The 22,738-nt window shown below is 49.8% G+C and overlaps 1 protein-coding gene and 1 long non-coding RNA gene across 4 annotated transcripts in view; one reads left to right on the top strand and one right to left on the bottom strand.

Moving 5' to 3' along the window:
- Kndc1 (kinase non-catalytic C-lobe domain containing 1) overlaps window positions 1-22,738 on the bottom strand; it is a 48,371-nt gene that overhangs the window by 5,391 nt on the left and 20,242 nt on the right. Inside the window, exons 10-27 of one of the 3 annotated variants that reach the window (XM_063281019.1) lie at window positions 18,416-18,574; window positions 17,890-17,967; window positions 17,227-17,320; window positions 16,524-16,686; window positions 15,834-16,447; window positions 15,412-15,556; window positions 14,303-14,388; window positions 12,858-13,267; window positions 8,862-8,955; window positions 8,679-8,776; window positions 8,247-8,467; window positions 5,721-5,834; window positions 5,053-5,200; window positions 4,772-4,951; window positions 3,899-4,105; window positions 3,193-3,275; window positions 2,796-2,946; window positions 688-777 (exon numbers count right to left, since the gene is read on the bottom strand). In XM_063281019.1, the coding sequence (XP_063137089.1) occupies window positions 706-777; window positions 2,796-2,946; window positions 3,193-3,275; window positions 3,899-4,105; window positions 4,772-4,951; window positions 5,053-5,200; window positions 5,721-5,834; window positions 8,247-8,467; window positions 8,679-8,776; window positions 8,862-8,955; window positions 12,858-13,267; window positions 14,303-14,388; window positions 15,412-15,556; window positions 15,834-16,447; window positions 16,524-16,686; window positions 17,227-17,320; window positions 17,890-17,967; window positions 18,416-18,574 (3,117 nt within the window). In that variant the 3' untranslated portion in view covers window positions 688-705. The remainder of the gene's footprint in view (window positions 1-687; window positions 778-2,795; window positions 2,947-3,192; window positions 3,276-3,898; window positions 4,106-4,771; window positions 4,952-5,052; window positions 5,201-5,720; window positions 5,835-8,246; window positions 8,468-8,678; window positions 8,777-8,861; window positions 8,956-12,857; window positions 13,268-14,302; window positions 14,389-15,411; window positions 15,557-15,833; window positions 16,448-16,523; window positions 16,687-17,226; window positions 17,321-17,889; window positions 17,968-18,415; window positions 18,575-22,738) is intronic. The other 2 variants (XM_063281018.1, XM_063281017.1) reach the window with 2 other exon arrangements.
- LOC134485199 (uncharacterized) lies at window positions 6,624-21,402 on the top strand. The gene is made up of 2 exons (XR_010063195.1): window positions 6,624-6,922; window positions 21,108-21,402. It is a non-coding gene; the product is annotated as an uncharacterized LOC134485199 (long non-coding RNA).

The raw sequence follows: 22,738 nt of genomic DNA, 5'->3' as shown, positions 1-22,738 counted from the left end.
CCAGAAGGGCTGCTGTGCACCAGGATGTATCACTCTGGCTTTTACCCTTGGGTTGGGTGCCTGGGATGAGAACACACCCAGGGCCACTTGAGGTTTGTGAAGTGTTCCATCATTTTTCTCCTGGCCCTTGTACATGACAGTTACATGGATCTTGTTGGAGACATGACACTTTCTTTTTGTTTTTGAGACAGGGTCTCTCTAGGTAATCCTGGCTGTAATAGAAATTGCTATATAGATCAGGCTGGCTTTGAACTCATAGACAGCCTCTTACCTCTGCTTTCTAAATGCTAGGATAATAGGCATACACCACCATACCCAGCCCCTGACGCATTTTAATGTTACCCATGATGCCCAGAGAGCATCATAGCAAACTGAGTAGCCCAAGTCTTCAGTTGCCGTGTCCTGGCAGAAATGTGGATGGTGAATTTGTATAGATAGTGTGGGTTTCATGCTGGGAGAGCCCTGATCATTGGGTTTGATTTATCTTTAAGGGAGCTGTGGACGTGGTGGTGAAGGGTGCCCACCCGGTGTGAGGTCTCAACTTTTCATGCTGAAGAGGAAGAAGCTGCAGCATCGACAGAGCCTTTGTGTCCTGATGCTCAGCCAACCCTTTTGTTTGTCTGTGTGGGAAGGAACCCACTCCATCCTAAGGGGATACATTAGAGCCCTGGGTAATAGACTGCTCACCGGGTGAAGTGCAGACCTTCAGGATTGGGAGAACTGTCTTGAGAAGCTGTGGACATTGGCTCTTCCTGGGCGGGAACCTGGAAGGAGGCACTGACCCAAGGCAAGCTACAGTCACTGTGCTGGCTAGATTTATGTCAACTTGACACAAACTGGAGTCATCTGACAGGAGGAAACCTCTGCTGAGAAAATGGTTCCACAAGATAGGGCTGTGCGCAGACCTCTACAGCATTTTCTAAATTCATGTTTGATGGGGAAGGGCCCCGTCCATTGTGGGTGGTGACATATGTGGGCTGGTGGTCCTGGGTTCCATAAAACAGCAGGCTGAACAAGCCATGATGAGCAAGCTGGTAAGTGGCACCCTTCCGAGGCCTCTGCATCAGTTTCTGCCTCCAGGTTCCTATCCTGTTTGAGCTCTGATCCCAACTCTTTCACTTATGGACGTGATGCTGAATAAACCCTTTCCTCTCCAACTTGCTCTTTGGTCATGATGTTTCATCCCGTAGGAGCACTATGACTGTCCCTTTCAGGCTGCCAGAACTTGTCTGTGAGCAGTCCAGGTTGTACCCGGTCTAGCTCAAGGCCCATAGGACTTAAGGGGGAACTAGGATTGGGTCTGCAAAAGCTGGACCTTGACCTTGACCAGGTACTGAGCAAAGTATTAGGAACCCACAAGACGCCTGAGAGCCTGTAGTGTGGGATCTGCTGGGGAGAAATAGTGGCTCACAATTTAGTCAGGAAGATCACTGCCTTAGTGCAAGCAGGGAAGCTCAGGGGGACAAATCATACCCTGAAAGGCTCAGGGAAAGATGGGATAAGATACTATGGTGATGGGAGTGTACTGTGACTGGACTTGGGGTGAGGGAGTGTGCATGAGAGAAACTGAGGAAGATGAACACATGTGAGCAATAGTTCTGTGTGTGAAGGATTTTGCATGTGGGGGGCTGTGTGAGAAGACGTTTGTGTTTGGGAGTCTGTAGGTGTGAAGGAATAAGATGGAGTAATTGAATGTAAAGGATGGTGATGGACTGTGTGTGAGGAGCTAAGTGAGGAAATGAGTGTGAACAACCGTGCACTAGGGAGTTAGTGTGAGCCACTGTGCACTAGGGAGTTAGTGTGAGGACTTTTTTGTGTGTGAGAGCTGTGTGGTGAGTGTGAAAAAGTTTGTATGAGGATTACGTGTGTAAGAAACTATCTATTCGATGGTTAATCCTATTGTTGACCTGATTGGACTGGGAAACACCCAATTTTGTAAGCCACATCTCTATGTTTCCATTTCTATTGGCCATTAGAGTATGAGGACGCTAGTCTAATGAATGGTTCATTCCACTGTTTCAAAATCTGAATGGAGTATGACAAAACTGGGAAAGGATGGGCATAGTGGTTGGACTGAGTCTGAAAAGGCATGTCTTTGAAGGATGTGTTCTGGCTCCTTCTTGTCTCAGCTTTCTTCCTTAACCACCATTGTGAGCAGCTCCATCTTGCCATCCCTACCATGATAGACTGAGGACTCTGGAGCCATACTTTTAACTTGCTTCCATCAGGCATCCTGCTATAGTTACAGGTAAGCTGATAGCTGTGTAAAGAATAGTGTGTGAGGGGCTGTGACTACAAGGAACTGTGAGAGACTTGTGTCCATGAGACAGTCGGTTTCTTTTTCTCTTTCTCCTTCCTGCCCTCTCAACCCCAGTGTGTGTGTGTGTGTGTGTGTGACCATATGTTGTGAGGGACCATGTGTGAAGGATTACATGTGTGTAAAAAGAACTGAATGAGTGATCGTGTGTATATAAGAGACTGTGTAGAGTTTCCTGTACAGTGCTCTGATGGAGGTTTCATACATCCCACTTTCCAAGTGATCCACAGATCTGGATCAGCCCCAGTAGAAAGAGGAAACAGTATGTCACGATGGGTTGTGACTGCCATGCACTCAGTGTTGGGTGTTTCTGTTGGCATTAGTAAGGGCTTCACTCTTTCCATTGGCTTTGGGTTGACTATAGCGCTGAGACAAAGTGTGGGATTCCCTACACCCAGAGAAGAGATTGACTGTGATCTCACAGGGACACTGTGGACCCTGTAAGTCATTTCCACCTCTGAGCAATGGAGATGTCTACCTTGGAGGTATGACTGGTCACAATTTCAGCTGCCACCCAGGTGCTGACATCATCTGCATTTCTTAAAAGCTGTAGCAGGTATTTGTCCTGGACATAATTGGGTAGGAATAGACTGCAGGTTTTGGCTGAAAGAGACTCAGAAGAGCTGACTCTGGAAGAAAAAATATGGTGCAGGTCACCAAGGGTGTGAGAATTTGTCCTGCCAAGCCCTGAGGTTTTGGAGCCTCTCTGTAGACTGGGAGGAAGTAAAGGCATCTTCTCTCAGGATGAGAAGCAAGTGTCTCCCTTCAACCAGGCGCGTCCACAGAGCTCTTGGTAGAGTTGCCCTCCCCTCAGACTCTCTCACCAACTTTCAAAACCAAGGATTTCAGAGCCACCTTCAGGAGTGGACACTCACTTAGGAATGGCTGCACTTTTGTCCATGACACCCAGGGCCCTTGAATTTAGGAAGTGGACAGGGTGGCACTTTTGAAACAATTCCTGTTGGAGACAGAGAAGCAGATGGTCAGTCCACTGTTCCCAAGTGGGCTGATGTCCAAGGCAATGTCCCAAAGAGGACTTCAGTATTTTGAAGCCATCTGTGTAACCTGTAGTCAACCTGCCAAGTGTGTCATGTCTGGGCTGGTAGAGTTTGCTATGTGCAGGTCACCTCAGGGGTCGTGACACTGCTAGGGTCTGATGATAGTAACTAGGGTCACCCAGTGCTGTCACCTGACTCATGACCCTGGGTTACATGATGTTGAAGACCTGGGTAGGACTTGCCTGGGCTCTGGGCTGAGGAGAGGAACAGAGGGAGTAGCTGATCAGTGCCCAGGGCTGGGTAAGAACATGAGGACGTATTGGCAGGTGAATGCACAGTGCATGGTATTCTGTGTGCCCTGTGTAGCTGGAGAGGAGAATCCTGCTGGGCTGGGTCTCCCTGCTTTAAAGACAGAACTCGTGCACCTAGCAACCAGGTCCTTCTGCTGACCATCCATCTTCCCCTCTATGAAGTATCTGCTGAGGCCAGCACCAGAGTATCCCTGAGCCCACACCATGACACCAGCAGCTGGCCCAAATGTAGAGCTCTGTGTCCCCTTCCTGATGTCCCAGCTCCCACATACCTGCTGCAGGAGGGTCAGCTGCGTGAAGAGCTGGTTGGTGCTGTACTCTGTCAAGAAGTAAGGACCCTTCTCACTGGCTTTGGCATAGGGGCCGTAGAAGTCTTCGAAGAAGCAGGGCTTTGGCAGGGCTGACGCAATGGTGTACTGGCGCTCCTTATGATGTGGCAGCACTAGCCCATTGCCCCGAGGCAGCCTCCAGGAGAAGCTCTGCAAATAAGACAGGTGCCCCCCTCAAGGCTGAGTAGGCCAGGCTAGCTAGATATGGCAGGGTGAGGATAGGCTGGTCCAACCTAGGACTCTTTAGACTGACCCAAGTAATGTCAGAGGCTAAGTGCCTTCCATCCAGGCTTGTTGGCAGAATACCTGTCCTACTCACTTGGGCAGATCACCCACACACATTGCTCAGACTTAGTGCTGTCGCCTTGTATTGGTGGAAAGACCATCCACTGACCCCAGTGGATTCTTCCACTCAGGTCTCTGCCCTGGGGATCAGGGAGGTGAGTTCAGGGAATTGCAATAATACTCTGGCTTGGATAGAATGAACCCTGTTAGTCCATGGCTTTCCTTCCACAGGGCAGGAAATACCAGCCCTGTAGGGAAGTGCCTGGGTCATGAATAAGAAACAGTTACTTATATGCATACAAGTGTGTGTGTGTGTGTGTGTGTGTGTGTGTGTGTGTGTGTACACATCTATCTGTGCATTTGTCTTTATATGCACAAGTGCCTGTCTGCATTGGGTGTGTGTACATGCATGGTTTGTTTCTGCATATGTGTCTATGTGGACAGCTGTGCATGCCTCTGTATGCATGCACACACTATGTCCTCCAGAATGCATTACTGCCTAGAGAAACCTTCCCCAGTACAGGTTCCCACCTTCCGGGTGATGCCATCCTCTGAGAACCTCTTGCAGAGGGCATTAAAGGGTCTGGTGTCCTCCTCTGCCTCCTTAGGATCTTCTAGGTCTGCCCCTCGAGAGGCACTGTCAGCCCGCCGCTCAGTGCCCACCTCCAGGAGGCCCAGCAGGTGCTCGGCAGTGCCATCTAGGGGTAGGATCTAGGCAGAAGCAAGAGGTGACACTGTTGTTCCTGGGACAAAGCAGTGGTTTTCTCTGCCAGAGCCCATAAGGCTGACAGGTTAGCTAGTGCAGCTTTCACCTTGGAAGAGATGAAGTCCTCCAGCTGTCCCAGCAGCCCCGCGTTTCTTATGAAGTCCACGGTGTAGCAGTCTTCCACCCAGGCCTGTAGGACACAGAGGCTCCGCCTGTAGATCTTGGTAAAGGTGGAGGTAGGATCCTGGTGAGCCCTGGAGGCAGATGGCAAGGCTCAGCATAGGCCCCAAGTGGGCTGTGAGCGGTGAGGAGTACAGGAGGAGTCCAAGTGATGACAGGCCAGATGACGGTGGAGGACAGAGCCCCGCACTCATGTTTGCCACCGCTCTCTCTGGGCGTCCCCCACCCCCACCCCAGTCTGCTGGCCTGGGTGCCTTGTAGAAAGAAGCTATACAGTTCACAGGCCTCTTTCCGTTCCGCCTATCTTTGCCAGGCTAGTGAGCTCATCTCTCTCTTGTCTTGCTTGGGTCTCCTCAATCTCCTGCCTTGGGGAAGCAAGCAGTAAGGGCTCTTCCAGTGTTCTTCCCCACCCTAGCACAAAGACCCCAGCTGTCTTTCCCAGCTGGGTTCCTTTACCCATGATCCTTCCATCCTGCTATCTTGCCCTGACTTTTCCCAGGGACACTTCATCTGTATCCTGTCAGAGCCCTTCATGGGCTAAACAAGGTGCTCCATAATCCCACCCCTATTGGCCAGGATCTCATGCAGTGGTACCTGGATAGGGTGCTGCTGATGCGGTCCAGGAGGAAGTGCAGGAAGTCGTGCGGTGTGCAAAAGTACCGGAAAGTGTAGAGAAACTGCTGCACGTAGCCCTCGAGGAAAGCATCACTGAGGGTAGAATATGGTATTGGGCCTTGGGCCTAGGCCAGCTGGGACCCTCCCTGCAGCCTTGCCCAGCAGTGAATGAGTGTGCCTGTGATTCTAAGTGCATAGGTGACTGACTATGTCTATGTGTGCAGCTTCTCAGTGTGTGTGCATGTGAGTGTGTGCACACACTTGTGTAGCTTCTCAGCATGTACGTATATGTGTTCGTGTGTTTGCAGCTTCTCAGTATGTGTGTGTGCATGTGTGTGTTCTCAGTGTGTGTGTGTGTGTGCGCGTGCGCGAGTATGTGCATGTCAGTTTGTCACATCTCGTTGAACATCCCTACCCAGAATAGGCACTTTCCAGAAAGCCTCATGTAAGGGACATCAACAGGAGACCTGAATGTGACTCTTTGACAACCTGGGGAATATGATGACCAGTAACCAGAAGATGAGGGGTCCTAGCAAGAGACCTCTTCTACAGATGAGTTCCAGAGTAGAAAACATCATAGCATAGATCAAAGAAGCTTGGTCACTGACCTACCTCAGTGAGACGACACTTAAACATGAAGACACTGATAGCCGTATCTAGATCCAGGGACTAAGCAGCCTTCTACCCAGCCTATATTGTAGAGGCCGTGCCCACAGAGTACTCAGTGCTGAGAAAACCCCTTGTAAGTGCTTACTTCAACAAGAAGGCCCTGCCCTCCTCTGCTGTCTGCTTAAGCATGTATCACAGACCATAATCATAATACACCAAACTACACAGAGCTGCCACTCCTGTATTCTCCCACGCGTGCTCACATCCACCAGACAGCACCTTCGCCGGTTCTAAAGGGAGGCTCTTTAAGCTGAGGATGCTCTACAGAGAGGCTTATTATGAGCAAATAAACAACTCAGAAGTCTCAGGAAGTTTATCTGAAATTTACCAGATGCACGAAAGCTTCTCCTCCCCCAAGTCGTAAGTATAGATATAAGTAGTGGGGGCTGCTGAGGAGCTTAGACCTGCTGAGCTGCCTGGAAGGGGCTAAAAACCATCTGTATGGAAGAGACTCTCTCTGCCCAACTGCGATGCACGAGGAGAGGAACCTGACCTATGGGTTTGCCTGAGAGGTTTGTGGTGAGCTGCTAGGGTGGGCTTTCAGTGATACAGCTGCTGATGAGCCACCCATGCTTTTCTAACCCCTCGCCCATATTCCTATGTGTAACCCCGATAAACTCGATGGTTTACCAAGATGGACTTGGATGACACTGTTACGCTGGCCTATCACTGGTTCCCTATCTGGGATGAGTAAATGTTTATTCAAGTCTCCCAGGTGTAGTGCCATACATCACCAGCACAGGTGTGAGATATACCGTATCACACAGTACCCCCATATATACTCACACATTGTATGCACCACAATGCTGATGACATACCTCATATATATATACATAAGCACGACATGCATATAATGTACATTATACTCACCACTAACACACGCACACACACACACAATTATGTACACCATGTAATAGTCTACAATAATACTCCATAACACATACCTCCATGTAAATTACTTATGCAGTACATATCATACCACACAATAGCTCAAAACACCACACATATGCACATCCAGTACACATGCGCACATCAAGTTCATTCCAGGAGCTTGGGCTTCTATAGTGGGAAGCTTGTTGCCTTATTGTTCTCCAGTGCTACCTGCCAATCAGATCTGAATCCAAGAAGTTGTTAGCCTCTTGCTCGAAGAGGACTTCAAAAGTTGTGTCAGAACTATGGCTGTGACATTGGCTTTCTGGCTCCAGATCTAGGCATAGGACTTTCCATTAAAGTGAGGAAACTGCAGGGAGCTTGAATTATCTAGAAACAAGACAAGGCTGGCGCTCTATGCGGCAGAGGGAGGCAGGGTGGATGGTGCTGGAGGAAGAAGGGGAGGGAGGGATGAGATTCCATCCACGTCCTATGAATAGCCCCGTGAGTACAGGTGAGTGGATTTCCTGACAAAGGGGCAAGCAGTGCAGCACTCAGTTCTCACACGCAGAGAGACAGAGGCCATAGAAATACTACAGATGGTGCTCTGGGCCCTTTGTGACATACTTCGACTAGTGACTTGGATTCAGATGGTAACCTGGAGACTCCTACAGATGGTATAGCAACCTAATGGCCTGGCCCAGGCTCTCCCACAGTACTGCCTGGCCACACCCTGTGACCCAGTACCATGGCTAGAGGGAGTCTTCTGGGGAATGTGACAAACTGCTCTGGCTGGCAGCTTGGCCATGCAGTAGGTAGAAGCTAACACACGCTAGACTGAATTCTAACAAGTTTCTAAGTAATTGCACAACCCATGTCAGACAGAGCTTTCCTTGCTTTTTGCCTCCTTGTTCTCAAGCTCTTGTACGTCAGGGTCAGAGAGTCCTTTTGGGGCACCTGACACACCTGGAGTAGAGGTAAGCCATGAGTCCCAGTGGTGTGCCAGCCTGTAGGATGCGAGCCTTCTTCTGCCGGCCGCTGCACGGGTGCTTGTTGACATTGTAGAAGATGAGGGAAGAAGACTCATCCAGAGGGCTGAAGTCCAATGTATCACAGGGGGATGCTGCGATGTTCACAATCACGGGCAGAGCACAGGGCTCCAGCCCCCAGCGCTCTGCGTACAAGACCTGTGGGGAAAGGAAGTGAATTATGGCTGACCACTTAGTGTGTGTCTATGGGTCACTTTCCTACTGACCCAGGGTTTCTCAGCATTTTGAACCCTTACCCAGGGCCCGTGTGCATGACCTCATGGGTCTTGATCCATAGAATGACTGAAGGAACCCCATCTGAGGCCTGGTGCTCATTCTGGAAGAAGGGCAGGGATAGAGGGCTACTTGCCTGAAGGTATTTCTTGACCAGGCCCAGGAACTGCACCTTGGACTTCATTTCATCTAGCTGTCCTCGCAGTTTAGATAACATGGTCCTTACCTCAGAGCCTGTGGGCAGACCAGAGTCAGCACATGGCTCTCGGGAGGCACAGAGCACCTCGTTGGTGGCAGGTAGCTAGCTGTACGGTGTTACCTTTGCTCCGTTTTTCCTTCTGTAAGAGTTTCTGGTAAAACTTTAGGGTCTTCCTGTAGTTTCTCTTCTCTATCATGAGCTGCTGCTCCAGCTCCTAAGAGGAAGCAGGTGAAGCGTGAGCACCTGTGCCAGGCACATTTGCCAAGCGAGCAGCCTGAGCGGCCTGAGTGGCCTGAGTGGCCACAGGAGGAGCAGGTGTGTGTTAGGGCCAGAGCCATTTGGTTGGCATAAGAAGGGCAAAGGAGATGAATGAGGGGACACCTCAGGGCTTCAGAGGTTCACCTCGAAACCAGCACGCAATCCCTCAAGGATGCCAGGCTCCACCAGTGCCTGTGGGTTGACTGCTGAAAGGGGAGGCACAGTGAAGTGCCGTATGCCCCATCTTAGGGAGCAGTTCTCAATTTGTGGGTCATGACGCCATTGGGGGTCGAGCGACCCTTTCACAGGGGCTGCATATCAGATACCCCGCATATCAGATGTCCCGCATATCAGATATCATTTACATTCTCTATAACAGTAGTGAAATTACAGTTATAAAGTAGCAATGAAATAATTTTATGGTCGGGAGAGTCACCACAAAGTGAGGAGCTGTATTAAAGGGTCGCAGCATTAGGAAGGCTGAGAAACTCTGCCCTAAGACTTGGCCCAGTGTAAGGATGTGTCTGTCTCCTGAGGGATCCTTCCCCTTACCCACTAGGTTGGCCCCACCTGGCTGATTCTAGAGAGTTCTCTAGACTCCATCTCAGAAGGGCCAGGGGCAAACCTTTTTGTGGCTTCTCTGTTTTGGCGATCAGTGGTAGTCAGGGTCTACAAAGACAAAGGCTTATTCAGTAAGCAAAGCCAGGCCCCATATGTGTAGCCCAAAGGCTCCTCTAACTGTCTCCAGTCTCCCTGTCTAGCACTGGGCTCAGGGTAGGCTGCCTTTCTTCTCTGGCCAAAGGGAGCCCCCTCTCCAGGGCCCTCACCTTTTCAGGGGGACACACAGATGACCGTGTGGACAGGGGGCTTGGATACATGGTTGCTGTGTCCCTGTACCTCAGGAGAATGAGCTGCAGCTCTGATGTTTGCTTCCTGTTTGAACACACAGGCTGCAGTATCTCTAATCTCCATGTACCTGACTGCAGTGTGGGGAGGTAGGAGACCCTACTCCAGGGCCAGGTACCTTCCCAAAATGGTTCCCTTCTGTTTGTTAGCCACTTCCTTTCTTCCTTCCTTCCTTCCTTCCTTCCGTCCTTCCTTCCTTCCTTCCTTCCTTCCTTTATTTTCTTTCTCTTGTCTCTCTTCTTCAAGATAGGGACTTGTTTTGTCTCTTAGGCTGGTGTACAATTCACTCTGTAGTCCACTACCGCCTTGAGCTCATGCTCCTCCTGTCTTAACTTTCCTGTTCCACAGTTACAGGTGTGCACCACATGCTTGGCTGGGACACTGGCTGCTTTCTTTCTCTTTTACAGTTAATTTTGTTTACTGTTCTGGGAACATGTCTATCAGGACAGGGAACGTTTGGTGGCAAGGGTAGGATGTAGCTGGTCACATTGCTTCCACAGTCAAGAAGCAGACAGGGGTGGGATGCTGTGTCTTTCTTTTCAAGTTATGCTTGAAGAAGCCTCGCCATGTGAGTTTCTTTACTGTGCAGGTGAACCCCCAAGTCTCCTTTGGAAACCCACTAGCTGCATTGCGGAGGTTGGCTAGGCAGATGCCGTCTCACTGTGAAGCCAGGTCTCACTTTGGGTGACCTGTGCCGGCTCACCGCAGACCAGGGTGTGAATCCATTCAGCCAGGGCTCACCCTCCCTTGGTGGATGGTGCGAATCCACCAGAAAGAAACTGGAGAAAACCGATTTGAACTATACAAGGTCTCTCTGCTCATGCCTAGTACTCCATAAAGAAGCCGGTTAGATGCTGCCCCAAACTGCTGGGACACTGCTTTCCCATGTCAGGTCCTGGAGGAGAGTGTGGGCTCTGACATCACACATTTGGCTTCAAGTCTGGTTTCCACTGGATGGACAGCTGGCTAGTTTCTCCTTGCTGACAGGGATCAGAGCCAGGCTTGGGATGCAGTATGGACTACTTGCCTTGGACCTGGGCTCCCTACATGGAACCACTTGGTATCTGAGGATGTCTAGATTAGTAAGGTAACTAAAAGGAAAGTGTCAAGTCCTTGGTCACGTGGGCCACCACTTGAGTGATCAGTAATCAGTGGCTGGAGGCTCTCCTGAGGGCAGTGCATATCTAGGATATCTGGTCAATGAGGGGCTATGGAGAGTCTGAGCAGACAGGGGAGCTATGTTCTAAGCTGTGTTCTGCTGTCTGTTGGTTTGAATGGGCCCTGAGGTCTGAGGGTCTCCACAGCTGTCCACTCATACACTGTCGTGATCCCGGTAACCTGCTGGGGTTGGTTTGTGAGCACCAAGGCATTAGCGAACCAGAGGAGGCTCTTATGAACCCATTAAAGTTGGTGTCAGATTGAAGTTAGTCTGACATTTGTCACGACTACTTTACTCGATAGTCAACAGCAGTCAGATTGTGTTTAGTTTTAAATAGAGTACTGTTTTAGATGATTTTAGAGAAGTATAGGTGACCTAAATTCATGCAACATGTAGGATGATGGAGAAGAAGACGTAAGTGTTGACCTCCCCGTGACACTCATACTCTGGTAAATGCACAGGCTGACTCTGTCACAAGATCGGAGTTAAGAAGAAAGTGTGGTCGGGGTTGGAGAGATGGCTCAGTGGTTAAGAGCACTGACTGCTCTTCCAGAGATCCTGAGTTCAATTCCCAGCAACCACATGGTGGCTCACAACCATCTGTAATGGGGTCTGATGCCCTCTTCTGGTGTGTCTGAAGAGAGCAATAGTGTACTCATATACATAAAATAAATAAATCTTTCAAAAAAAAAAAAAGGAAAAGAAAAGAAAAGAAAGAAAAGAAAAAAGGGCAGTGTAAGCTCATCTTTTGCCTATGGTGAGGTTTGAACCCAAGTTTGTTATAAAATTTAGACACATTGGTTCCTTAGAAGGAGTAAAAAATGATTTGAGAACTAATTAAGCAGGAAGGCTACTGGGTTTAGTTGGATATATATATGTATGTGTGTGTGCATAGTGCATAGTGTGTGTGTGTGTGTGTGTGTGTGTGTGTGTGTGTGTGTGTGAACAACCAGAAGGAAGCAGAGTCACCAGAAACTGTAGACAAAAAGAAGATAAACTGAGCCACAGCACTCCCCTAAATGCCAAAAGCCAGGCCTATTTGACGAGCAGGAGATGCAAGGACTAGAACTAAGCCAGAATGTTACAGTGACAGGGGCTTCCTGTCTGAAGTGTGGAGATGCCTGCAGTTCACATATACCATACATAGTCACGCTAAGGCTGCTGACCTCCCCAACAATGGGCCTGCACATGCTGCACCTCCAGAACTGTTGCTCTTTTGCATGCTACCTTGGCTAGCTTTGGCCGTTGAAGTCAGGACTCCTTTCTTCCTATTGGCCAGGAAAGAGCCTTGGATTTTCCTAGTGCTACCTGCCAGAGAAACCCTTGCTGACCCCACTGACCCCAAGTCCAGCCTAAACTTGCTGAAGGCATGATACATGTAGTGTTTTCTCTCGCCCAGGCTTAAGACCCCAAAGGGAAGAGATTGCTGCACCCGCAGCCATGCGCAGTATATTTAATCCAACGCTTATGTTCACAAAGACCAAGTGATCCTGGCTATTGGCATCTGAGACCCACGGGCTCTGCTAACAGGAAATAAAAGTCATTCGCTGCTTCCCTGCTGTGGGAGCATGTACCTACATTGTAGAACCTCTAATGTAGGCTAAAGGGAGTTGGGCCCACCAGAGTGGAAGAATACTGAGAATGAACACCACCTGAAAGGCTCTTCTCAGAGTCCTGCCATTGGGCCCAAGTAGCCTGAAAGCGTTGCCTAAGCAAAAGCATCATTGCCTATGGTGTTCCTAAGGCTACAAATGCCCTCCCAGCCCACAGTGGGTAGATTTCCCTGCACTCACTGGACTCTGGGCTTCCAGTTCTGTGTGCCCATTGGCCTTCTGCCTCTCCAGATCCTTCACATAGTTGTAGACATCGGCTCCAAAGCAGTCAGCTTCATAAAAGGCACTGGACCAGCCAGGGCTGCAGTTCTGGAAATCAGCTGCACCTGGGGACACAGCTGGACCACCATCCTCAGATCTAGCTAGCCGGGCCACTGTGTCTGAGGCATTGCCGGTCGACTCCTGGCTTGGACCGGGCTGCCCATCCACTTCGGCCTCTGGTTGCTGCTCTCGTGTGACTTTTATTGACCTCTGAGACCGAAATCCAACCTCAAAGTTTCCCTGAGAGATCGTGTCAGAGTCTATATCTGATAGTGCTGTGGGCGAGCAGGGTCCCCCGCTGCCCCAGGTCGTGGCTGGCTTCTCCTTGCCTTGAGAGAAAGACAATGGTCAGTGAGTAGCACCTCCATTTCCCGCCGTGGAGGAAACCCAAACACCCTTATCCAGGATCCTAGGTAGCTATGGCTGTTGTGCTAGGTGGAACTGACGGGGCTTCAGGGAACACTCAGGTGCCTGCGAAGAGACAGGCTTAGCCAGGACCAGCTCCCCTGAGTATTCTTCCTGCTCCAAACTTCTCTGAGACTTGGACTCTCCTCTACTAGAACTGATTTCAACCAAGATCTGTTCCCTTTGATCCCCCTTGCTCTCCTGGAGCATTTGAAAATCAAACCTAGCTCAGTCGTATACTTACATTCCACATACAAACCCATAGGCTACTGGGAACTCTGTCAACTCTAGAAGCTTCTCTCTGTGCCAGTAGCCTTCTGGCTCCTTGGCCATCAGGAGCAGGTAGACTTTGTGCCCAAGACATGATCACCTGCTCCTTGATTTACTTAAATAGGGATGAAGCCACCACCATGGTCTTAACCACAGTTACTAGACAGACCCTTGTGATCACAGCCATGGACTTGTCCCTAGAGACCACCACATGGCTGCCTGGTCTCTCGTCCTCAAACTGCTTATTGTGGTGTTTGCTTGTTTTTGGAGACAGGGTCTCCCTATGTAGTCCTTGTGGTTTGGAGCTTGCTATGTAGAGGAGGCTGGTCTCGAACTCTCAGAGATCATATTGTCTCTGCCTCCAAGGTACTGAGTACAGTACTCAGTACTGTGCATCACTAGGCCCAGCTCCTTGAGTTCTAAGTTGATTTGTTATTCTGGCTAACAATCTAGAAGGCCAGCTCTGGTATCTAAGTGGCTTTTACTTTCACAGTTGTGAAGAGCCATCATGCTGGCTGTTGAAGGGACAGGAAACTGTCCCCTGATAGCCCATGCCCTAAGGTCTAGGCTTCTTGGATGTCTTCCAACACAGGGCTGTCCTTGACAACAGAATACCTCCTGCAGTTGTCCAGGGGACCTCACCTAGAATAGTTCTTGCCTGGCCTCACGATGCAGGCCAGGTCTCTTACCGAGTCCATGCAGGGAAGGCCTTTTGCTGGACAGTGAGCATCTGCTGGGTGAGCGTTCTGGCTGGGATCCAGGCTCCTCGGAAGTGCTGGTAATGAGAACACCAGTCAGCTCACCCAGCCCTCGGATGAGACCTGGAGCTTGTTCAGAGAAGTCCCAGCATGGAGTGTCATCTGAGTACATTAGGTAGGACAGGACCCTGTCATCGCCCTGGTGTCAGAAACGCCCTGGGTAGTGACTCCACAGTGCCACTTGAGAGAGGTCGAGTGTAGTCAAGAGCTCCTTCTCAGGGTTGTAGAAATGCTGTTGGGTTGGGTGCAGGACAGGGGAAGTGTACTTGTCTGTAGTTATTTATTTGTTCATTTTTAAAAATGATTTGTTTATCTATTTTATGTATGTGAGTACACTGTTGCTCTCTTCAGACACCAGAAGAGGGCATCAGATCCCATTACAGATGGTTGTGAGCCACCGTGTGGGTGCTGGGAGTTGAACTCAGGATCTCTGGAAGAGCAGTCAGTGCTCTTAACTGCTGAGCCAACTCTCCAGCCCTTGATTTTTTTTTTTAAAAGGGTTGTACTATGTGGCCCTGGCTGACCTGAAATCAGTATGTAAACCATCTGTCCTCAAAGGATGGCTATGCTCCTGCCTCTATCTTCCAAGTTCTAGAATTTTAAAATGTATGCCACCACGCCTGGCTGCCTGGTACAATTTTTACTGAGAAGTAGAACTGGGTCAGGCAGTGGTGACATACGCCTTTAATCCCAGCACTCAAGAAGCAGAGGCAGGTGGGACTCTGTGAGTTCCAGGTCAGCCAGGAAACCCTGTCTCAGGAAAACAATAGCAGCAACAGCAACAACAGCAGCAGCAGCAGCAGCAACAACAACAACAGCAACAACAACAACAACACTCCTCCAGGTTGAACTGACAGCCTCAGTGGCCCCTCCCCTTCTTGCTCTTGTCCCTAACCATAAACACCAGCAACAATCACAACCATGGAGTTGTCCTGGGCTGTTCTGGGGTTGCCAGAAGGAGCGGGAATGACTGAGCCTACAGGGTTTGGTGGCTTGGCCTGCCCAGAACGCTAGAAGGGGAAGGTTGTGCACACACTTACCTCTCAGACGGTGAGGCTGGCCCGTTGACCACCTTGAAGAGGTTCTTCAGCAGCTGCTCATCCCAGTATAGGTCACAGAACTTCTCAGATATGGCGCCACAGAAGGTGGCAAAGGTGAGGTCTTTCAAGGCGTAAATGTACTCTCCTGGTTTACAAAGGATACATAGGTCAACATAGGTTACACACGGGAGGCTTTCTGGTTCCTTTGCCCTCGATCACTGCTAACTCGTCTCAGGGCTTTGGGGGTTGAAGAGGTACAGGTTCCAAGCTGGAAACTGCCCTTGTTTGTCCTGCCTGACCTCAGCAGGACAGATGTGTGGCCTCCTGAGTCCCCTTCATACGGACATTCTCTGGACCGGGTCTGCCTCCCTCAACCTCTCCCTTATCTTGGGCTTCCAGCGTGGCCCCTATGGCTTTCATACCCATGATCAGTGCCTCTAGCCCGTTGTCCATGTAGCCATCGAAGGCAAATTCCTCCTGGATGAGGCGCATGGCTTCCTGCAGTGAGGGGCATGCTGTCATCTTAGGGGGGGATGAGGTATCTACACCGGATGGACAGAGCTTGCGGTCTGCTGGCCGAGCCTTCTCAGGATGACCATCCGGGCCCCTAGGGCTGCTTGGACTCGCTGCAGCCTTACCCCTGGGTGGCTTGCATGGGTGTCGAGAGCCTTGGCTGGCTGAGGCGGGCCCTGGGGGCACAGTGGTGCCCAGTGGTCCCTGGCCATCTGGCCTGTGTTCAGAGGGCAGGGAAGAGGCGGGAGAGCTGGGTGTCCCCGATGCTCCTTTTTGCTGAGTTACCAGAGCAGGGCCATGTGGGCAGGAGCATTCTGTGGCTGAGCTGTGGGGCACTGAGTCACCAGCAGGGTCTGGAGTTGCTCCCTGCAGCTCTGGACCATGTGGCAGCTGGTCGGACATCTTTAGGTCAGTGTCCTCAAGAAGCTCCAGAGTTGCCTGCTTTCTTGTTCCCTCCCTGTCCAGCTGACCACTTCCTTCTTTGGGCTTCTCATTTGACCCCGAGGACAAGGCAAGCTGGTCTCTGTGGAGAGAGATGAGAACTCAGGAAGGGCCATCTGTGTCTGGGGCCTCTGCTAGCAGGGAGTGGGGACACTCACCTGGTAACACCCATGTCCTGAGCCAGGACTATGGGCTTAAAGTGAGTGGCCTCAGAGGTGAAGGCTGCTGGCAGCTCACAGGCTTCTATACAGCAGGGGGGTAGACCAGACACAGGCTCAGGGACAGCGACCAATTTGGTATCATTGCTGACCTGCAGGAAGCCTAGGGACAGCAGGTGGAGGCAGGGAGGAACAGGGGAACAGGAGAGGGAGCCGTGGGGAGATCAGCGAATACTTCTGAGTCAATCCTCACTAAGGTCCCACAGGTGGGCACCACAGATGCCCAGAGGTTGTTCTATATCAAGCTTAGCCCAGGAGCCCAAAGGTGTGTGTGTGTATAGGTGTCTGTATATGACAGTGCCTGAGAACTGTTTGGAGACAGCCATAGCTGGAAGGCCCAGATGCTGTTAAGCTGGGATGGGTTTGTCTCTTCTCCCTTGAGAGGGAAGCCAGACAGTAGGAGGACTGGCTTACGGAAGAGGACATACATTGTTGAAGGACAGAGAGCAGCTGCAGGTGGCAGAGTCCTCAGTGAGAGACGCTAAGCCTCGGGTCAAGGCCACACACTTTGACCTGATCATCCTGCTTTATGGGTAAAACATGTTGCAGGTGTCCACTCAGGGCAGGACTGTGATGGAGGATAGGGGTGAGCCTGGTTAAGGGGTACAGGGGCTGATGAGTAGGAAGGCTTGGGTAGACCCACCTGGACTGCTCTCAGGAGCAGGTGCCATGGTGGGTTTCAGGTCAACCACTGAGAAGGCATTTTGGAGGCCGATGGTCTCTTCCTCTGGGTGAACCTGGGGTGGAAGTTCATTAAATGGTCAGTCGGGGCAAACTGGGGCTGAGGAGGTATAGTGTGGATATATGCTATACTGCCACCAGACACAGCTTCCAGCCTAGTTCAAGGGGCTTCCTGTGGCTCAGGGGAGCTGGCACAGAGGGATTAGAGCCACAGAAGTCCCTTCAGTGAAGCTGTGGTGGGTTTCTAGGGAATTTGAAGGTAGTGGAGAACGAATCCCTGAAGCGTCCCAGAGAACCCAGTGCTCTTGCCCACTACACAGGGTGGGATCTTCATCTTCTAGGTCTCCCAGCCCGTTAGGAGTTGACAGGCCTATGTTAAGGTTTTGTGTGTGTGTGTGGGTGGGGATAGAGAGGGCAGCCTTTCAAGATTGTCTTTCAAGATTCGAGTGCTTGCATTGTGAGTGGTTGGCAGCACAACTAAGCAGGAGCTGGTGGGAATGTCTGCTCACTGCCTCTTCTCTAGAGTCCCTCTGGGTCTGCAATGCAGCAGGGGACAAGTGGGGCCCTGTGGGTACGAATGGGAGCATGAAGGAGTCCCCGAGAATTTTGGGAAGTGTCATCTTGCCTTGCAGGTGGATGCCCGCAGGTGGGCTAGAATCTTGCTGCTGTCCATGCCTCTCTGAAGGAGGTAACTGCTGCACACCTGAAATGAAGGAGACGTCCCTCCAGGGTAGTGCAGCCGGCAGGCGTTGGCTCAGCCCAGCCTGCCCCACTGCTCCTGATACTGCGGCGAACATTTGTGACAGAGACCCTTGGTGCTTTTCTAAATAATCCTAGTCCTGGCGTCTGGATTTCCTGTCAGGGCTGTGAATAAAACTGAAGAGCCGAGCTGGGAGTCTCAGGGCTCAGGGGAGGCTGCATGGTATTGGGGAACTGAGAAGGCAGGGTGCGGGGGAGGAGGATGTGATTACAGTCACGGCAGGACTGGATCAGAACCACGCACAAGATGTGGCAATCCTTAACCTGCTGCCCACACAGGTAGAGGAATTCTGTAGACAGCCGTGGTTAACATCAGCTTCAGCATCGAAGATCCTACAGTCTTCCACCCTAACCCTAGAGACTATGAGCAGGCCTGACCATGGTGCAGTTACCTTGATGGCCTCCGCTGCAGATGGCCGTTCTGAGGCATGGCGTCTGGCCATGTCCAGAAGGAGTGTCTTGAGTCTACGGGGCAGGGCCAGTTTGTGGTCTCGGGGCACGCTGAACTTGGCTGCCGTCCACAGAACCGCAGCCACACAGTACACAGAGGCCTGGGTAGTGGGGAGGCAGGAGAGAGAGAGAGAGAGAGAGAGAGAGAGAGAGAGAGAGAGAGAGAGAGAGGGAGGTTGGAGGAGATCACCAGGACTGACTGCTTCCACCACCAAGTCACAGTCCCTCAGCTCAGTCACCTGCCCAGTGCCTAGAACTCCACTTCAGCTAGATTTGTGGCACCCAGGGTTATAGCCTGGGAGGGGGAATTTACAAGTTTAACAGAACCAGGCTCCTCCCCGCCCTGTTTGGGTTTTAGACACTGCAAAAGCTACTGTCTCCTTCCTCATGAGGGCAAAACCCATAATAGTTTGAGAAGTAAGTTGCTCATGAATCATGTAGAGAGCCTGCCCAGCTGGGACTCCTTCCCAATTAATAGTGTGCTGCCAAATGGTTACCCACTGGTCCTTTGTGTAGACAGCCCTCTGCATTCACGGAGCAGACACTCTGTCTCTGATGGAGGGGTGGCTAGCACAGGGTTTAAGGTGTTCTCTGTCAGGCCGATAGCTCACACCAAATGCATCATCTGTAGCCAGTGCAGTCTCCTCACACATGCCTGGGACATTGCTGTGGATCTTCATGAGTGTGATCAAAGGGAAGCATGATGGTGTGCAGTGGCAAGCACCGGTAATCCCAGCACTTTCAGAGGGTTCAAGGCCAGCCTGGGGTTATCCTATTTCAAAACAGTCAGATAAACCTAAAACTCTGGGTGGAAGAAGGCCACTTTTTCAAGCTCCTGGGCTGCACAGTGTAGAGTATGTTTTGCTAACTGATTTTTTGTCAGTTTTGTCATTGCTGTGATGAACACCTGAGATGAACGAGATAAAAGCCCATTATACACGTTTGACATCACTAACGTCCCAGGTTTCTTCTGCAGCCTTGGCTTGCTTCCTAGGCTTTAAGCATCATCCTGCCAGCAAAGGAGCATCACTTTACTCTTCCTCCACTCTCCAGGGCCCTTTTAACTCCTTTGCTCTTTGCAGGGAGGCTGTGGGCTGGAGCAGTAGCCTAACTCACCCGGACCATGGATGTAGCAATGTCTGAGTGTTCTGAAGGGTGATCTCACTAAAATGAATTCTGGGAAACATTTTCAGGCTGATCTTTGCAAGTAGATCATCCCAAAATACTTCTTTTTCCCCAGCAGAGTTCTTACAAAAACCTGTGTGGGTGGAGTCCTGCCAGTTCCTGAGATTCCCTCTAGGCATGTTCCTCTGTGTGGCCTTGGCTGTCATGGAAACTCCCAGTGTAGACCAGGGTGACCTTTAACAGAGATTCTCCTGACTCTAATGCTGGGACTAACTGCGTGCACCACCATTGCCTAGCTTTTGGCTTCTTCTCAATGGTTGTGATCTCTTCAACAATGCCTTTCATTGGCCACTACTTTCCAGATGCTTCTGTTAGGTAAGGCAAGTGTCTCAAACCTTTCCACTCTATTGTAAATTCTAGCGACAAGCACTCAGCAAATAATCGTGCCACATCTAAACGACATAGTGTCTTGAACTTCCCTCCACAAAACTAGTAAGCCCATTACTTCTAAACTCAATCTTATCAAAATTACTAACATGTACACTATAAATTATTTGCCAGAATGGAACACATATGGCTTCCAATCCAATTCCCAATAAAGTCCTCTTTCCACTTGAAACTGTATGTACCCAGCCTTTTCTGGTTGCAGTCTGTCAGCATTTTGACCAGAACATTCACTCTGTAGACCAGGCTGGCCTCAGGCTCAGAGAACCCACTGCCTCTGCCTCCCTTGTGCTGAGATTCGTGCCACCACTGCCTGAAAACTCTGCTTATGACTTCTCTAATATGCCTTGTGGATGCTTCCAAATATCCACAAACCACTTCCCAGAACGTTAGTACCACTTTTCCAGGCATTCAGAGCATTTACCCCACATCTATAGCACCAGAGTTGTTTTTTGTTAATTTTTTCTAAGAAAGATGATTTTTAAAAGATTTACATTGTTCTGTGTTAATATATGCCTGAATGCCCAGAAGAGGGCACCAGATCTTATTCTAAATGGAGGTGAGCCAACTTGTGGTTGCTGGGAATTGAACTCAAGATATCTGGAAGAGCGATCAGTGCTCTCAACCTCTGAGCCATCTCTCCTGTCTGTTTTTTGTTAAATTTTATGTGAATGGGTTTTTGTCTTTTTTGCCTGTGCACCATGAGAATGCAGTGCCTTGGGAGGCCAGAAGAGGGTGTCAGATACTCCGGGTCTAGAGTTACAGACAGTTGTGAGCCACATTGTGGATGCTGGGAATTGAAACCAGGTACTATAGACGAGCAGCCAGTGCTCTTAACCCGAGGCATCTCTCCAGCTTACACCAGTTTTTATCTGGTTTGTTTGTTTTTGTTTTTCAAGACAAGGTTTCTCTGTGTATCCCTTGAACTCAGAGAGATCCACCTGCCTCTGCCGAGTGCTGGGATTAAATTTAGGTGTACATTACCACTGCCTTGCTTCAAGTGGGTTGGACGTGTGTGGAGGTCAGAGAACAACTTGTGGGAATCTTTTCTCTTTTTCCATGTAGGTCCCTGGATACAGAACTGAGGTTGTTGGGCTGGAGAGACGGCTCAGCAGTTAAGAGCACTGAGAGGTCCTAAGTTCAATTCCCAGCAACCACATGGTGGCTCACAACCATCGGTCATGGGATCCGATGCCCTCTTCTGGTGTGTGTGAAGACAGCTACAGTGCACTCATTAAATAAAGAAAAGAAAGAACTGAGGCTGTCAGCTTCAACAGCAAGGGCTGAAGACCTTTCCTCTATTTCTATTTTTCCTGAGTTTCTTTTTATTGTTAAAATTATAACCGATTGTTGAATTTTATTTTCTGCATTAATTAATATAACAATGGGATTTTTCTCCCTTTTTTTCCCCATTAATACATTACATTAAACTGGATTCGACTATTGAAAAAGACTGGTTTCACTATCCCTGGAGGAAATCCTACTTTTTCACAGTGTAGGCGTGTTTTTACATACTACTGAATTCTGTGCATACCCCAAGAGTTCCGTTTTCATATTTATGATAGAAAAAATTTGTACTCTCTTTAATTTGAGTATCGGGGGAAATGAGCTTTATAAAACCAAACTGGGAAGTGATTTTCCTCATTTGTTTTCTGGATAAGATCATGTAGGAAAAAGGTTATTCTTTCTTTATATATCAGTATGATTTTCTAGTACAACAGTGGTTCTCAACCTGTGGGTTGCAACTCCTTTGGCAAACCCCTATCTCTAAAATTTACATTATGGTTCACAACAGTAGTAAAAATCAGAGTTATGAAGTAGAAATGAAAACAATTTTATGGTTGGAGGTGATCACAACATGCGGCACTGTATTAAAGGGTCTCAGCATTAGGAAGGTTGAGAGCCACTGCGCTAGGAGTCTTCAAATTGTAAGCTCAAGTCTCTTGATAGCTGTGGACCATCACAGCAATTTATTTCCTGTTGGCGGAGCTGTGGGCTTTGTGTGCATCTCAGCCAAACCCCCGAGTGCATGGAGAAGCTGCTGAGGTGTCTGCTGCCTGCCGTCCTGGTGCCAGCTTTCTAGCTTCCTGCTTTTCTTGCTCACAGTTCCCTTCTGCCTCACCTGTCCTGTTTCTAGGGCAACTCTCTGTCTACCAGGTTGTCTTCCTAGTGGCTCGTCTGCACAGCGCACCAGTGTAAACATCTTACAAGCCTGCGTACTGCCCTCTGCATCCTGTTCTCTTCTCCCACTTGCGACTGTTTTAAGTACACACATCTATAAACAAATGAAGCTGTTATCTGATAACCGGGAGCTGGGGTTACAGGGGAAGTCACCTGCTCTGGCTGCTGGGAATAAACGCTGAAACTTGCTCTGGGCCACTGAGCCATCTCTCTGCCCAGTCTTTATACTTAACATAGCCCCAAAACCATATTATTATTGTGTGTGGATGGTGTGTGTGTGTGTGTGTGTGTGTGTGTGTGTGTGTGTGTGTGTGTGTGTGTGTGTGTATACCAGAGGACAACTCTGTAGTGCCAGTTTTCTCTACAGACCCCCTGCATTCTAGGACTTGAAGCCAAAAAGCTGGGCTTTACTCAGCAGGCAGGCGTTTCAGCCACTGAATCATCTTGCCAGCCCAGTCTTTTGGCTGTTTAGAAAGTAGCACGCTATTCTTGTCTGTGATACATTTTTAGTTCTT

The sequence above is a fragment of the Rattus norvegicus genome, chromosome 1, assembly GCF_036323735.1.
Source record: "Rattus norvegicus strain BN/NHsdMcwi chromosome 1, GRCr8, whole genome shotgun sequence".
In the NCBI taxonomy this organism is placed as follows: Eukaryota; Metazoa; Chordata; class Mammalia; order Rodentia; family Muridae; genus Rattus; species Rattus norvegicus.
Note: the sequence above shows the minus strand (reverse complement) of the source record. Positions and strands in the feature narration are given on the sequence as shown.